This window comes from Cricetulus griseus (genome assembly GCF_003668045.3).
Source record: "Cricetulus griseus strain 17A/GY chromosome 1 unlocalized genomic scaffold, alternate assembly CriGri-PICRH-1.0 chr1_1, whole genome shotgun sequence".
NCBI classification, from domain to species: domain Eukaryota; kingdom Metazoa; phylum Chordata; class Mammalia; order Rodentia; family Cricetidae; genus Cricetulus; species Cricetulus griseus.
Genome location: NW_023276807.1, coordinates 14283381 through 14299732, shown reverse-complemented (window position 1 = coordinate 14299732; position 16352 = coordinate 14283381). Strand labels below are relative to the sequence as shown.

The 16352-nt window shown below is 42.8% G+C and overlaps 1 protein-coding gene across 6 annotated transcripts in view; it reads left to right on the top strand.

The window, feature by feature from the left end:
* The first annotated feature begins 2750 nt into the window (after nt 1-2750).
* Nucleotides 2751-16352, top strand: part of Rab23 (RAB23, member RAS oncogene family) — a 29397-nt gene continuing 15795 nt past the window's right edge. For 2 of the 6 annotated variants that reach the window (XM_027392837.2, XM_027392842.2), the window contains exons 1-3: nt 2751-2887; nt 9370-9591; nt 12199-12284. In XM_027392837.2, coding sequence (XP_027248638.1) covers nt 9437-9591; nt 12199-12284 — 241 coding nt within the window. In that variant the 5' untranslated portion in view covers nt 2751-2887; nt 9370-9436. Of the gene's footprint in view, nt 3013-3234; nt 3368-9369; nt 9592-12198; nt 12285-16352 lie in introns of those variants that run through there. The other 4 variants (XM_027392840.2, XM_027392838.2, XM_027392841.2 and 1 more) reach the window with 4 other exon arrangements.

The following is a 16352-nucleotide window of genomic DNA, read 5'->3' as shown; positions in this document are numbered from 1 at the left end:
TCTATGGCATGTAATGCTATCATTTTCTTTTCATTATTTGCTTACTCATTGACTATTTTACTTTTTGAGACATAATCCTTTTCAGCATGGAACTTGTTATGTAGACTAGGTTGGCATCAAATTTGAGGCAATCCTGCTTTCTCCGACTCCTGGGAGTTAGGATTACAGTAGTGTGTCACCTAGTGTTGTCTTAGTCTCTTTTCCTGTTGCTGTGATTAAAAAAAAAATACATGGATAAAAGCAACTTAAGGGAGATAAGGTTCATTTTTGGCTCACAGTTAAAGGCTTTACAGTCCATTTTGGTAGCAGAATCAAAGGCAGGAGCTTGAAGCAGCTGGCACATTGAATCAAACGTCTGGGATGGAGAGCAGAAAAATGCTACACTGTTGCTCCATTCCATTTCTCTAGTTATATAGTCAGAATTCCAGCCAGGGACTAGTGCCACCCACAGTGGGGCGTGTTTCCCAACTCATTAATGTCATCAATATAATCCCTCACGGATGTGCCCTGGGAGGCCCATCTCCCAGGAAACTTTAGATTCTATCATGCTGACTTTTAACACTATCAGACTGTCCTTTCCTTATGCCTCTCTCTCCCTTAATGCTCATCTATATTAAAACCTTTTCTTAGTAAATTCCAATTTTGCTTCATTAAAAAAAAGGTAAAAATGGGAGGCTGGAGAGATGGCTCAGTGGTTACAAGAGCCACTGGTTGCTCTTCCAGAGGACCAGGGTTCAATTCCCAGCACCCACAAAGCAGCTCACAACTGTCTATAACTTCAGTTCCAGGGGATCTCACACCTTCACACCAATGCACATACGTAAAGTTAAATATAGTATTTAAAAAAAAATGGTTTAAAACTTCCAACCAAATCCGAGAGCCAAACTTACCAGTGACTTGACATTTATGTCTCAAAAAATGATTTTTTATCATGAATAAGTAATCTCTAACTTTTAATTCTGAAAATTTTCATTTAAAAATCACTATATGTGAAGTATAATTCTCATACAGAAAATATATGGACGAGAGTAGAGCTTGAGTTGCTATTATTGCATAAGGTGGAATGCTTGGCTAGCATGAATGAGGCTCTGAGTTTATAGAAAATACAGTTTGAACATTCGCAAATACATGCACATTACTAGCAGCAAGACTAACTGAGATTACTTTCTTTCAGTCACAATTCCTTGTACATCACATGACTATTACCTTAACTTCCACCATCTCAATCTTTCCATTGTGATTCTTTATAGTGAAAAGGTGCAAGATGTCTTGTATTTAATTACAAGGGCCAGAGGATGGAAGGGGTTCGGTTCTGGGTAAGTGGCAATGAGGGAAGTTAACAGCTAACTGTTATGGGCTCAAGCCAGGGCTCTTCCAAATTCCTGAATGAAAGTTGAAACCATGACTCAAAACCCTAGGACTCCAATGCCCATCTGTTTACTATGGGCTTGAAGCAAAAATGGATCGTACAAACAGTCTTAGCTATGGCCAGTATAGGTTTTCCTTATCAAAATTTCACTTAAAATGCTCTTGACTTGTAGGTCCCCTACCTTTGCCTAGCTCTGCTGCTAGTTGTGAGGCTCATTCCAGGACCAGGTCATTTTTTTTTTGCATCAGTAATGCACAAACCCTTCTAGTTCAGAGACCTTTTAGTGTCAAGAGTTTAGAGTTAACAGCAGAAGTGAACTGAACACCGGGCATGATGACACAGTCTTGTAATTCCAGCACTTAAGAGGTTGGCGAGTTGAAATTCAGCCTTAGTTGCACTGCACATACCTGACCAGCGTCAGATATATAGCCAGACAGTTTCAGAAACAAAAACAAAAAAAAAAACCCTACAAACAAAACAAAAAGGAGAAAAATGGATTTAACATGTACCTTTGTGTCTAACATTTTATGTTCAACGGTAAGTTTCTGTCGTTTTCTGTGTTATTGCCTACAGTTTCAGAGGGTCCTTTGCATTGCTGTGTAGTGTTCCCATTACACAATGACAAGGTATGTTAATCTATCGGTGTTAGATTATTCCCATTTGAAGACTATTAAGACAAAAGCAGCCATGGGTGTCCTGGCACCTATCTGCCTGCACAACGTAAGTATTGTTCCTACCAATTGTGTGACCAAGGGACTGGCAGGTCATAGGGTACACATCTGTAACAAATTGTTCTTGTTTTTCAAAGGAGGTGCTCCAGCACCACAATCAAATTCAGTTATTTCACATTCTTGTCAACACGTGGTATTTTATATCGCCATTTTCTGTTTTAAAGTGAGGTATATAGGGGCAACGGAAACAAGTTTATTTTGAGACAGGGTCTCTTATAGTTCAGGTTGGCCTTGAATTCCCGATCTTCTTGCCGCCATCTTCCTAGGGTCCTAGGATCGCAGACATGTGTTGTCACTCCACGTTTGAAGCAGGTTTGGATTGCAGGACCTTTTCATTTTCCAATTGGTCCTAGATTGTTAAGGATCTCAGGCTTCTGTCTTGCCAGTCATACCATGCAAGCTGCATGAATTCGTCTCCACTCAACTTTGTTTTGCTCACCCTACCACTTCGATGCCCTCAGATGCGTCCCAGTAAGTGGCAGAATTTCTGAGGCCGCTGGAAGGGAAACAGGAAGCTCCTTCGGTAGGTTTGCACATCCTGCTCACCTTGGTCTCCTTGGGTACCAAAGGCCCGAGGCTCTGCAAACCCAGCCCGCTCCATCAGGGCTAGCGCAGGGCGGGGCGGCGCGGAGCATGCGCAGTCCAGGTGGCGCATGCTCCTCAGCGCGGCGGGCGGGAGCCCGGCGCGCCCTTCATCCCAGCCGGAGTCGGCGATGAGTGTCTCCGTGGATCCGGATACTAATAAAGTTCGCTAGAAAATCATAATCGTTCTTAAAGAGCCGAGCGGGTACGAGGCGCCGCGGGGAGGAGCCGGGCTCGGTGCTGCGGGCTGTGGGTTCCGGGCTCGGTGCTGCGGGTTCCAGGTTCCGGGCTGCGGGCTCGGTGCCGAGGGTTCCGGGCTGCGGGCAGGAGGTGAGTGCGGCCTGCGCGGCCTCCGCTCGGGGCTGCGGGCCCCCGGGTGGCGGTGCCGGGAAGTCGCTGTGGGCAGGGACCGCGGCTACGACGGGCTGCGCTCTCCTCCTCGTGGGGACTGCCCGCGCGTGGAACGGCTGGACCGCTCTGCTCCATCGATCGATCCTGGCCGCCGCCCGCAGGTCGGTCGCAGTGGTTTCCCGGGAGCAGGAGCCCCAGTGTGTGAGAACTTCACTCCGGCGGGCGAGGCAAGGTCCCCACGGGGCTGCGCGACAGGAACAATCAATCCCTGTGCTTTTTCAAACGTACAGGCTATTGCACGACGGAAAAACCAAACCCAGCCACCCTTTCCTTAGTAAGTTGACCCATCCTTTGCTAACGCGAAGGATTGTATTGGTTGCCAAGGGACTTACAATTAAGTTGAGAGGGAAGGGTATTTATAATTACTGTCCATTTTTTAATTATGCTCAGAAGTGTGCCTTTCTTATGATGGTGTGTGTGTGTGTGTGTGTGTGTGTGTGTGTGAGAGAGAGAGAGAGAGAGAGAGAGAGAGAGAGAGAGAGAGAGAGAGAGAGAGAGAGAGAGATTTGGGACAGGGACTATGTTGCCTTGACTGACCTGGAACTTGCTATGTAGACAGGCTGGCCTCAAACCCAGAGATCCACTTGCCTCTTTCTCCTGCGTGCTGGGATGCAGTGTTTAACTCTAGTTTCTGAGAGCCTCAACAGTATTTCCCGGAGCTACAATCTGCTTTCACGTCTTTATTATTTTTTAACTTTCATATGGTAAAAATAACCTTTTGGAGAGTTTTAGTTTCGTGTAACCACCAATACTGTCAGCCCTATTTTTTATTAAAACCCCATGCTGTCTTTATAACATACTACTTATTCCTGATTCCTTGGAATTACTGGTGTTTTTAGAATGTCATTTAAATGTAACAGTTTGGGATGTTGATAACTCTTCTTCACTGACTATATATAATGCCTTTAAGATTCAAGATTCATTCATGTTAGCTATTTTGGCATCTATCTATCTATCTATCTATCTATCTATCTATCTATCCTATTCTATTGAGACAAGACCTCAGGTGGCCCACACTAGCCTCATACTTGCTCCAGTAGACAAGGATAACCATGAGACTATGATTTTTCTGCCTCCACCTCCCAAGTGCTGGGATTTCAGATATGTGCCACCATACAGGTGTGTGTCGTGTTAGGCATGGAATCCTGGGCTTTGTGGAGCTAGGCAAACACTATGCCAATTAAGCAAGTTATCAGTCTCACATTGTTTCCTAGATGGATAATTTCCTCCTTTTTTATTAAGTAGTGTTTAATTAGGTGGATGGGCCAAATATATCCAGTTATATTATCCACCCATTGAATGACATTTGGGTAGTTTTCAGTTTGGGTGAATATGTATAGAGTTGTGATGGGGCTGGAGAGATGGCTCATTAGTTCAGAGCACTGGCTGCTCTTGCAGAGGACCTGGGTTGGATTCCCACGCCCACATGGTGGCTCACAACTGCCTATAACTGCAGTTTTAGGGAATCTGATGATGCCTTCACACAAACATGCAGGTGAAACACTAATACATTAATAGACATAAAATAAAAGTAAATAAATTTCTCATCCAAGTACTAACCAGATCTAACTAACCTACCTAGCTTCTGAGATGAGATGTGTTCAGGGTGGTATGGCCATAGATAGATAAATTGATTGATTGATTGGTTGATTTTATGTGTGTGAGCACACGTGCATATGTGTGTTGCACAGTTTTTTGTGTGAACGTAAGTTTTTATTTCTGTGGGGTATTGAGTTGTGTGAGATTTGGGGATTTTATATAGGAAATCAGTTCTTCAGTTGTATCTTCAGCCTCGAAAACCATTCCAGAGTGACTGTGTCATTGCATTCCTACCAGTTTAGTTGCTCCTCCTTGCTCTTTATCCACACACACACACTGGTGTGTCATCGGTAGGTATCATGTGCCTTTAACTAATAGCCACAGTTACTGAATGTCTGTGTACTCATGTGCCACACACACTCCTGTGTGTGCACTGTCTACATCTTTTGCCTGTTTTTTTTTTGTTGTTGTTGTTGTTGTTGTTTGTTTGTTTGTTTTTTGTTAAAAGACAGGGTTTTGCTGTATTGCTTTGGAGGTTGTCCTGGAACTCGCTCTGTAGACCAGGCTGGCCTTGAACTCACAGAGATCCGCCTACCTCTGCTTCCCGAGTGCTGGGACTAAAGGCATGCACCACCAATGCCCGGCTCTTTTGCTTGTTTTTAACTTGGTTGTATTTCCTTGGGTTGAGCCTGAGGGTTCCTTCTAACACTCTAGATACCAATTATGTCAGATACGTATTTTGAAAATGCTTTCTCCTAATTGGTGTCTTGTCTGTTCATTATCTTCCTTATTCATTACCTTTTGAATCAACAAATGTTTATTTTATTTGTTTACTTTTGAGAAAGGGTCCTCAAAATAGGTATACAGAGTAGTCTTGTCATCCTCCTGTCTCAACGTCACAACTGCAGGAGTCTCAGGCATGCACCACCCTTCTGGACTGTTTGTTGTTGTTGTTGTTGTTTAAGTGGTTTTGTTTTGTTTTGTTAGTTTGAGACATTCTCATTGGCCCCTACTGGCCTGGAACTCACTCTGGCCAAGGATGAACTTAAGTTCTGATCCTCCTGTCTCACCTTCCAAATACTGGGATTACAGGTGTGTGCTACCACACCTGGTTAATGTTTTTACGTTTTGAAATTATATTATTGTGATTATGCATGTAGATGAAACTTGTGTGAGGGAGAGTGTGCACATGGCTGGTATACTTGTGGAGGTCGGAAGACAGCATTCAGGAGTCGGTTCTCTCCTTCCACCATGGGATCGGGGTGCCAGTCTTATGCAGCTTGCCCTGTACTTGCTGAGCCATCATCCTGTACAGTGGTTCTCAACCTTCCTAATGCTTCGACCCTTTCATACAGTTCTTCATGTTGTGGTGACCGTCAGCCATAAAACTATTATAACTGTAATTTTCCTACCGTTATGAATCGTAATGTAAATGCTTTTGGAGGTTTGCCAAAGGGGTTGAGATCCACAGGTTGGGATCCACTTGGATGTCTAGTTTGTCAGTTTTCCCTTCATGTTGCGTCCTCTGGTTTCCTGTCTAAGAACTCCTTAACCCCATCAGGAATATCCTCTCCTATAGACTTGCTCTTAAAGCTGTAAGTCTACATTTGTGGTGCATTTTAAGTTAATTGTATAGGTGAAGCTTTATATTTGTGTGGTTCTGCTTTGAGCCTTCTCTCCTGCCGCACGCACGGTGTGTGGATCTCCTCTTACTATGTCGTACTGTCTTGATGTCAAATTACACTGTTTTAAAATTGGACAGTGCAATCTCTCAAACTTGATTTTGTTTTATGGTGATTCTGGGGGTTAAACCTAGGGCCTTGGGCATGCCGGGCAAGTGCACTGCCCCTGATCTACAAACCCAGCCTTTTACTTTTCATTGTGAGATAGTGTCTTGGTAAGTGGCTGGGGTGGTCTCAAGCAGGCCTGGAGCTTGCTATCCTGTCCTGGCCTCCTGAGTAGTTAGCTCTGTGGCTGCCCCACCGGGCTAAGAGCTTAGGCTATTGAGATGTCCACTCTCACCTATTGGAACATTTTTTCTGCACTGCCGTAGCTGCATCCACGGATTCCCACATTGTATTTTTCTATTATTATACTTATAATAGATTATATTAGATACTACTTCTCTTTCTGGAAACAGGGTCTAGCCATATAGCCTAGGCTGGCCTCAGACTCAGGATCCTCCTGCCTCGGCTCTAACAAGTGCTGGGATTACAGGCTGCACCCAGTTCCTTAATTCTCTCTAGGCTTCTGTGATCCCTGGATCCCTTAGAAATGTATTTTTCATTTCAAAATGTCAAGGTTTTCCTATTCATTCTGTCACTGGTTTCTGGTGTGAGTCCATTATGTTCAGAGAATACACTGTATGGCTTTCAGTATTTTAGATTTGTTGACCCTTTTAAAAATATGTTTTTTTTTTGAGATTATAATTACATCATTTATCGCTTCCCCCTTCCCTTTCCTGTGTATCCTGTCTTGTTCTCTTTCAAATCCATAACTTCTTTTTATTTAATTATTGTTACGTGTGTCTAAATACAACCAACCTACTGAGACTTTGTGTACAGTGCTGACCATTTGATATTGGATAACCAATCAGTCAGCTCTTCTCTTGGTAAAACTATTTCTCCAGCTCTCGGCATTCCTTAGTTGCCCATAGTTCTTTGTTTAGGGTTGAGGTCTTGTGAGCTTTCCTCAGTGTATGTTAGCTTGTCTATTGGTGTTGACCTTGCTTAGTTCATCTATATGAGCTTAGGCGGCCATGTTGGTGAGATTCTATGAATATATCATCTGACCTTCTGAGGAGACACAATCTCACAGCAGTTGTCTGTTGTGGCTTAGAAAATGTTCTATCTTGGTAAAACATCTACTCAGTGCATTCTAATCCTTTAAAAAATGTTAGTACTTTGCCTTCATGTATGTTTATACACTATATGTGTGCACCTGGTACCCATGGAGGCCAGAAGAGGGCATCAGATCCTCTGGGACTGGAATTACAGATAGCTGTGAATTGTTGTGTGGGTGATGGGAATTGAACTTGGGTCCTCTGGAAGATCAGTCATTGCTCTTAACTGCTTAGCCATCTCCCCCATCCCACTTAGTGTATTCTTGACAGGAAGTGTATATTCTACTCTAGGGAGAGTTCTGTAAGTACAGATTTGATTCTGTAACTTTTTTCCCTATCTGCTCTTTAGTTTATCTGTAGGAGCTTTTGAATGATTGCTCTGGGTATTATTGTGTGTGTGCGTGCGTGTGTGTACACACATATGTACACATATGTCAAAGCCTATTAGAGTTAGTATCTTGTCAGTACCAGTATAAGATCTTTTGGCCTTTATGGTTGGTGTTGTCATGTGATCTATTTGTAGTCAGGTTTGGTGGTGTGCGCTTGTAGTTCCTGACACACTTCTTCCAGGAAGGCCACACTTCCTAATCCCCTGTCCGAGGCAGGAGGGTTTGATGCTGGGAGTTGAACCCAGGGTCTATGCATAAAAACATGCCCCCTACCTCTGAGCTAAAAGCTCCTGCCCCTCCCTTACCAAAGAGAAGAGCCTTAAGATGGCAATGCCCACTTGACACCTGAGAAAGGAGGATCTCGAGGAAGGAGAGCCCAGTGCAAAGAGGAACTACAGTGAGCACACTGGCCTCACTCTAGTTGTCCTGAGAGCCAGTGGTTCTCTTATGGCCTTAAAAGGCATGGGCAGTGGTGGATCCCAAAGGTGGCAGCACAAGCATTACCCTGGAAGGGAAGGCTAAGCTGTGTCCATTTGTGCTTCTTGGGTTTTCTTATTTGTTTTTTGTTTTTGTTTTTGTTTTTGTTTTCTGTGTTTTTGTGATTTCACTGTAGACAGAGTCGACTTTAAACTCGTGGTGATATTCCTTCCTCTGCCTCCTGAGTACTGGAATTGCGGATATGCACCACCATGCCCAGCTCGTGCTTCTCTTCAAAATTAGATTCAAAGGCTACTGCTCTGAGGTTTCAGATTATGTATGGCTAGATCTTTATAAGTACTTCTAGAAGATTCTTAGGACCATACAAGTTTATGAAGCACTGGGGGCAGGTTTGAAGACTTAGGAATATTCAGTTTGGGTTATCAGTTACGGGAGTCAAAATATAATAGCCAAGTGTGCATGTCATTTTAAGAACTATAGGAAGTTGACTTCCTATTCTTTTTAGTGTAAATATGCATATTACTTTGATTGTCTGATAAACTGTATAACTGGTCTCAAACCAAAGAATCTGTGGCGTTAGATAATTTGTATGGCACTCGTTATAAAGTGAGCACCGAAACAGTTAACTCAGTTAACAAGAGCTCAGTGTGACTATATATCATTACACAAAACGTCTCTGGGGTCGAAAAGCATTGTTCTCAGGTTTTGTTTCTAATAATGCATTTGTTGTTACACTGTGTGGGATTGCATTTCGTAAAATGAATATTTTCGTGTGTAACTCATACATTGCTGAAGTTTTCACATGTATCCTTGGTCAACAACTCTGTGAGATGGATATTGTTGCCAGGAAACTGAGTCATGGAGAAGCTAAGCAATGAATTCAGTACTTCAACTTCAGTGCCAAGTCTCTGTCTCTGTGAAGGAGACAATTGTTCAGATAAGGATAAGGTGTCAGTGTTTACCTTTCTAAGATGAACAAGGAAAAGGGTGGATTGGGAGCCTCAGCCTTTGGACATATTGGTATAAAGTAATGTGATTGTTTCTTGATAAGAGTAATTTTATTTTAAGTTATAGGTTTGCGGAGACAATCTGATCGCCTGGAATTAGAGCCGGTCCAGAAACTTTCTGTTTCAAAATGATGGAGGAAGATATGGAAGTAGCCATCAAGATGGTGGTCGTAGGGAATGGAGCAGTTGGAAAATCAAGTATGATTCAGCGATATTGCAAAGGCATTTTTACAAAAGACTACAAGAAAACTATTGGTGTTGACTTTTTGGAGCGACAGATTCAGTATGTACTTGGCGTTTTAGCCTTTGGTTCTGATTTGTAAAGTGTCTAAGACTCTACCGGAATGAGAAACTGCCTTGCTGTCCAGGCCAGGAAGCAAGTGTCAGTGGCTCCCGTAGCAGTTAGTGCTGTTGGGTTTTGTTGTTGGTTGTTTGTTTTGTTCAGTCTTTTAAACGAGGCCTTATGTTGTCCACATTGGCCTTGCACTTGCCATGTAGCCAAGGATGACCCTAAACTCCCAGTCTCTTCCTTCTACCTCCCAGGTACATGGATTACACAGGCTTCAGCTGCTACACCTGGCACATATTTTTATTTTTCAGACAGGTTCTCACTGTTGTAGCTCACACTGGCCTCAAACTGCTCTCCTCCTTCTTAGTCTCTGAGAATTATAGGTGTGTGCCATCATCCAGGCCTGGGGTAGTTCTCAGGTGGAGTTTGTTTTGTTTTGTCATATACTTTGATTTTGTTTTTTTTTCTTGCAGTTTTTCCCCCTCTAATGTTTTTCATTTTCCTCTTTTTTTCCTTCCCTTCGTGCTTCTGTATGTTTTATATTTATTAGTGACACTTTGGGGACTTGACAAACTGACCCTTGACTGACTTCTCCTTGCTCTGTTATTTAGAAGGAACATCTAAGCTGTCATATAATTTTCCTTTGAGAGGCTCCTTTTGTTTACATTGTCTCTGTCTTTTAATTTGATTTCTTTGAGTCAGAGTAGGTGAGTGTGGCATTGAACTTGCTGTGTAGCAGAGGCTGGCCTTGAATCCTGATCCTCCTGCCTCTACCTTCTCAGTGTTCAGAATTACATTTGCTCACCACCACACCTGCTATTTCCTTTAAGAAACAAAACAAAACAAAACAACAACAACAAAAAACTGAACAATTTAATAGAAGTTAGAGAGGCATTAACATACCTCTGTCCTCAAGAAATCAAAGACAGGTTTAGAAGTATTAAATTTGCCCACAGAAAGGAACTCCTATGTCAGTAAATCCAAATGGACTCTAAAATACTTGGGAGTGATGCTTTTTGTCACTAATGTTGAGAGCCTTCAAAGCCTCCTTTGGAGTGTACCTGACTCACTGCCCACTTACTAACTTGCAGCAGAAATAATGGTCATTGTGGATTCTGGTCTTCCCTATATACTCTGTGGTACATCCACGTTTGCCTCCTTAAAACATACTTTAAGAAGGCTCGCTTTGTCTTGGTGATATTTGTATTTTGTACATGTACGTGAAGCAAAAATTAATATTTTGGATATTAGTTGATTTTGCATTATTCCTAGGCCTTTAAAAAAAGATTTATTTCATTTTTAATTGTGTGGAGGGGGGTGGGCTTGTGCACATGAATGCAGATGCCTGCAGAGGCCAGAGACACCAGATCCCCTGAAACACGAGTTACAGGCAGTTGTGAGCCGCCTGCTGTTGATCTGGGGACTCCACTTAGGTGCTCTGTAAGAGTAGTATGTGCCTGCTTTTAACCACTGAGCCATCTCTCCTGCCCTTACTCATAGGCTGTTTGTCTGCAAATTCACCAACCTGCTAAAACTTACTTGAAATCACAGTCACTGCTTTTGTGGTCACTTACCAGATAGACAGAGAGCTACAGAAACATTGGAGGTGTCCAACATGTACTTTTTCAGCTGTGGTCAAATAAGGAGTTACTTCTTGTTTTAGCCCTTATACGATAAACCTGTCCTGTTTTGTTTTGTGTAGTGCACTTTTTTCACACTCTCCTTTTGTGCCAGTGATTTGGCTGTCTTACATGGGCCCCAGCTATAGCTCTGTCTGGTGCTTCTGAGTACAAGAGGCTGCGTGTGCCTTATGGAGAAGAGTACTGTGTTAGAACAGGGTTATTCAGTCAGCAATTACAGTGCTCACTCTACTGCTGGACATGAGCTCAGTGAATGACTATGTAATAAGGTGTCTTTAGGTAGAAACACATAAAGCAAAATTAGGTCAATTAATGATACAAACTGGTAGTTCCTTTACTTTCGTTTTGAGACAGTCTTATAACACAAATTCAAGATTGTCCTGCCTCAAAATCCAGTGTTGGGATTACAGGTATGCATCATCATGCTGAGGAACCTGACCTTGTATTGTCCCCAGGAATAGGGTGGCTCTGTTTTTGCTAATTTAATATTCACAGAAACATTTGAAAGCAGAGGGTACAAGTTGGCAATAAAGCACATTACTAGCATTGACTAGCGTGCAAAGGGTCTTGGGTTTGTTCTCCAGCACAACAAAGCGATACAGACCATAGCTACTGAGGTGAGATTCAGCTACATGACAAAGTAGAGGTCAACCGAGCTGGCTGCTTCCTTCTGTATTCTTACTAATCAATAGGGCACCAAACCCCATTTAGGGTTGCGTAGTAAGAGGAGAAAATGATCTGACCCACAGGGTTCCCCTTTCCCAGTTCTGCTGGTCTTAGAGCTACTAAGACTATCATTGTAGAAAACACTGGCAGACAGAGTGTAAGGTCTTAGCTGCATCATCATTTAAAATGGCTTTGCTCTGATTTTCAGAATGAAGTCAACAATAGAGCTTTCAGACTTTCAAATGTACATTAATGTTTTTCATTTTGTATGGAATAAATTCATCTCTTCTTTCAGAGTTAACGATGAAGATGTCAGGCTAATGTTATGGGACACCGCAGGCCAAGAGGAATTTGATGCAATAACGAAAGCATACTATCGAGGTAAAATAAGAGACTCTTCTGGCTGGATAAGGAACACTGCCTTTTTGGTGTCTTACTTAGGGTTTCTGTTGCTGCGATAAAACACCATAACCAAAAGTAACTTTGGAAAGGATTTACTTCATCTTACAATGCTCAGGTCTCATTCCATCACAGAGGGAAGTCAGGACAGGAACTGAAGCAGAGACCATGGAGGAATGCCGATTACCGGCCTGCTTTTTTCTGCCACCCAGGACCACCGGCCCACAGTGGGGGCTGGGCGCTCCCATATCAGTCTCTAATATAGAAACGCCCTACAGACTTGCCTGCAGACCAATCTTATTGAGGCATTTCCTCTTCCCAGACATGTCTATGTTTGTGTCAAGTGGACAATATCAACCAGCACACTTTGTTTTCTACTTAAGAGCTTCTCTTTAAGAATAAAATATGGGCTGTGGCGTAGCCCTGTTACAGTGCTTACCCAACATGCACTGCGTTCCAAGTTCAATTCCCAGAACCAGAGAATAACAACAACAGTAACAGCATGTTGGCCAGATGTGGTGACACACACCTGTCATCTCAGCACTAGGGAGGTAGAACCAGGGGCAGGAGCATGACGGTTATGACAAATCTATGTTCAAGCCATCCAAGGATATATAGGGCAACCGGTCTTCAGAAAAAAAAAAGTTAATTGTAGAGAATTTTCAAAAGCTCTGGTTCAGTATCCTTTTAAAAGATCTTGTAAAGAAGCAAAGCTTTGAACTGTAGACAGATTGTCCCACCTTAAAGTCATGTGAGACCTATGGGCCATGGAGACAGAATCAGCCAGAAACTGGCCCATCATTTTCTTTCATGCCTCCGTCCAGATAATGTTGGCATCTGGCTTATTTTCTTCTCCATAATTGTGTAAGTCTGGGGTTTTACAGTTTTATTTTTATGTTTTGGTGCTGCTGAGGCTTGAAACTTGGGCTAGGCACACACTTAGATTCTCCTGCCTCAGCTTCCTGTGTACTAAAATTACAGCACTATACCACCAAGCCTGTTTTCTTTAGTAGATTTTAGGTAATCACAAATCATACCATTTCTCTCTATTATGTTTATAAAATACGTTCTTTGCCAGAACTAAAAGAAGACCATCGTGTTGCTGTTTTCATTCTAAACATGATGTTTAAATTCCTTTCTACTGTTTCCCTGGGATAAAAAGGCTTTAAATAGCTTTGGTTTCTGCAAATTTATCATTTTAACTTAAAATGGCCTTAAGTTTATAAATAGAATCCTGTTAAAAGCTCATCATAATAATATAACTCTGTATCCAGTTATGTTAAAATGGAAGGGAGGGTGGGAAACTGATGGTTCTTCCGTTGTTTCAGCTTCCTTTTGTAAATTACAAAGGGGAGCATTTGTCACAGTACAGACTGATTGAAAAGAAACAGTAGCAACTGTCCTTACATCTGAGGGGACTTCATTCAGCATCCCTCTGATCATAAGATCATAAGTTCCATAAGATCACTGAAAACAGAAAATCAATTTCAAATTGGCTTAAGCCACAGACAAGGTGTGTTAAATTGATTCAGTCTGGAAGTAGCATGGTCTTTAGCTGTTAATTTTCAAAATCGGAGCTGGGTATGCTTTATGCCTTTAATCCAGCATAGCACCCAGGAGACAGAGGCAGGCCCATATCTGTGAGTTTGAGGCCAGCCTTATCTACATAGTGATTTCCAGGCCAGCCAGGGCTACATAGAGACATACAGAGTCTCTTTCTCAAAAAGGGGGAGGGGATTCCACCTTGGAATAAGGTTGATATACCCGGTGTTGGTTTTTGTGTTGTTTTTTTCCCCTTTAGTATTTGTTTAGTGTGTGTGTGTGTGTGTGTGTGTGTGTGTGTGTGTGTGTGTGTGTAAGTGTGTATGTGTGTATGTGTGTATGTGTGTGTGTACCACATCTGTGCAGATGTTGGAGAGATCAGAGATGTTGGATCCTCTGGAGCTGGAGTTACAGGTGGTTGTAAGCTGCACACCATAGGTGCTGGGAACAAACTTAAGTCACCTGGAAGAGCCACTAGTACTTTTTTTTTTTTTTTTTTTTTTTTTTCTTTTCGAGACAGGGTTTCTCTGTGGCTTTGGAGGCTGTCCTGGAACTAGCTCTTGTAGACCAGGCTGGTCTCGAACTCACAGAGATCCGCCTGCCTCTGCCTCCCGAGTGCTGGGTTTAAAGGCGTGTGCCACCACCGCCAGGTTTGCCACTAGCACTCTTAACTGCTGAGCCATCTTTCCACCCTCCATGTGCTGCCTTGTAAATTGGTTACAACAGCACGAATCACAGTAGGAAGCCATTTGGGATTCCATGGGATTCCCCCAAAACTCTTGAGAAAGTAGTAGTAGCCAATGCTTCTGTTTCACACACAAAGGGGCATGCAACGGAGTAGATTTTAATCACCCCTCCTCGTCATCATCCTTCTGGGATTTAGTTTGTATGGAAGGAAAATGTACGTCTCTTCTGCCCTAAAAGGTTCTTGGTTTTACACAAATGCATGTTTTATGTGACATGGGAACTTCCATGAGGAAATGAAAACCCAAAGAAACAGTTAAACTTTAGTGCTTTTGGTCATAGATTTCCTGAAGAAAGACCCCTGAGAAAAGACGATAAGGAAGTGGGCAGGGCAATTTATTTACATTTGTCTCTGTGCCCTGCTGCCTTTTCAGGCAGTGGTCCCTTCCCACTTGAGCGTCTTGTGTCCCACATTTAGAAAGAAAGACATGGGAGCTCCAGGGGAAATTCTCCGCAGTGCAGTGCTATACTTTTGGTCTAGCATGTTCTGAACTCCGTCATCACCGTCTCTGAAATTTACTTCTCTCCTAAATTTGAAATTCATGTGCAGGCTTGGTTGTGCCTCTGTGGGGAGCACGGTTCCTTCCCAGATGCGATTCTTCTATAGGTGACTCTTGCCCATTATCCTGCCCACTGCCCCACCCCAGGTGGGTCTTGTTCTTTATCCCACCCACTTCCCTATTCTATGTAGATCTGTCCATTTTGCTCTCAGCCTCTGTCTTCCCAGGCTTGAATTCAAGTACCAGTTGTCCAGAGGGTTGTCCTCTTCTAGCTGAGAAAACAGCAAGCTCCTTGTTACAGCTTGTGGACATCCTAGGCCTTCAACGAAGAAGATAGTGTCAGTACAGAAACAGTACAGTTTACTCACCTCAGAGTAAACAGGTGGTTTATTCTGGAGCCAAATACCAGTGACTGTGGCCCAGGAACACAGGTTCAGGCTGCTCCTGTTGGATTCTAATGGGGCATCAGTTTCATAAAGTAATATGAATAAAGAAAAGTATAAATCACACTTTTCTGATACATGGATGAGTACATCCAACAGGTGGGTTCAGCAAAGTGGGGGAGATCTCTGAGGCAGGCTTCAGATGCCAACAGCGTGTTAGCTTTGGGGTTAAGGAGCTAGGAATCTGTCCAAGCATTCCCAAGGATTTACTTCATAGCCACAAGGGTGTTAGATCCCACACAAAGATGGGCAATAAGTGGTATAAAAGGGCTGAAGCTAGCCAAGATAACATGGCTCTGACCACAGCATTCCACCCTCTCCACATCATTGAAGCCCTAAACAGTCAGTCTGCATTTGTAGTCACAGCTTCTTTTCTGGAATCTTGTCCACAGTCCCCCCTTTGTACACATGGCAAGTGTAAAATATTTAAGTACTTAAAGTCTCCCACCACTAGGATGCTCATTCCTGGCTTCTGATCTAGATGAGGCTGAGTAGGCAAAAAGAAAGAAAGAGAAAGAAAAAAGAAATAAAGAAATAAATCTTTAAGAGAAAGGAATGGCCAGGCATGCTGGCATAGCCTTTAGTCACATCACTCTGGAGGCAGAAGCAGGGGATCCCTGTGAGTTCAAGGTCAGGGTGGCCTACAGAGTGAGTTCCAGGACAGCCAGGGTTATGTAGAGAGACCCTGTCTCAAAAAAAGAAAAAAGAAAGGAAGGTATGTCAAGGGAAGTCATTAAGGAAGAAATTCCTGGATCACATCAAATCTATTAAGCCTTATTATTTGAGCTGCATTTTTTGTCCTCTGTTTCTGACATAATAAT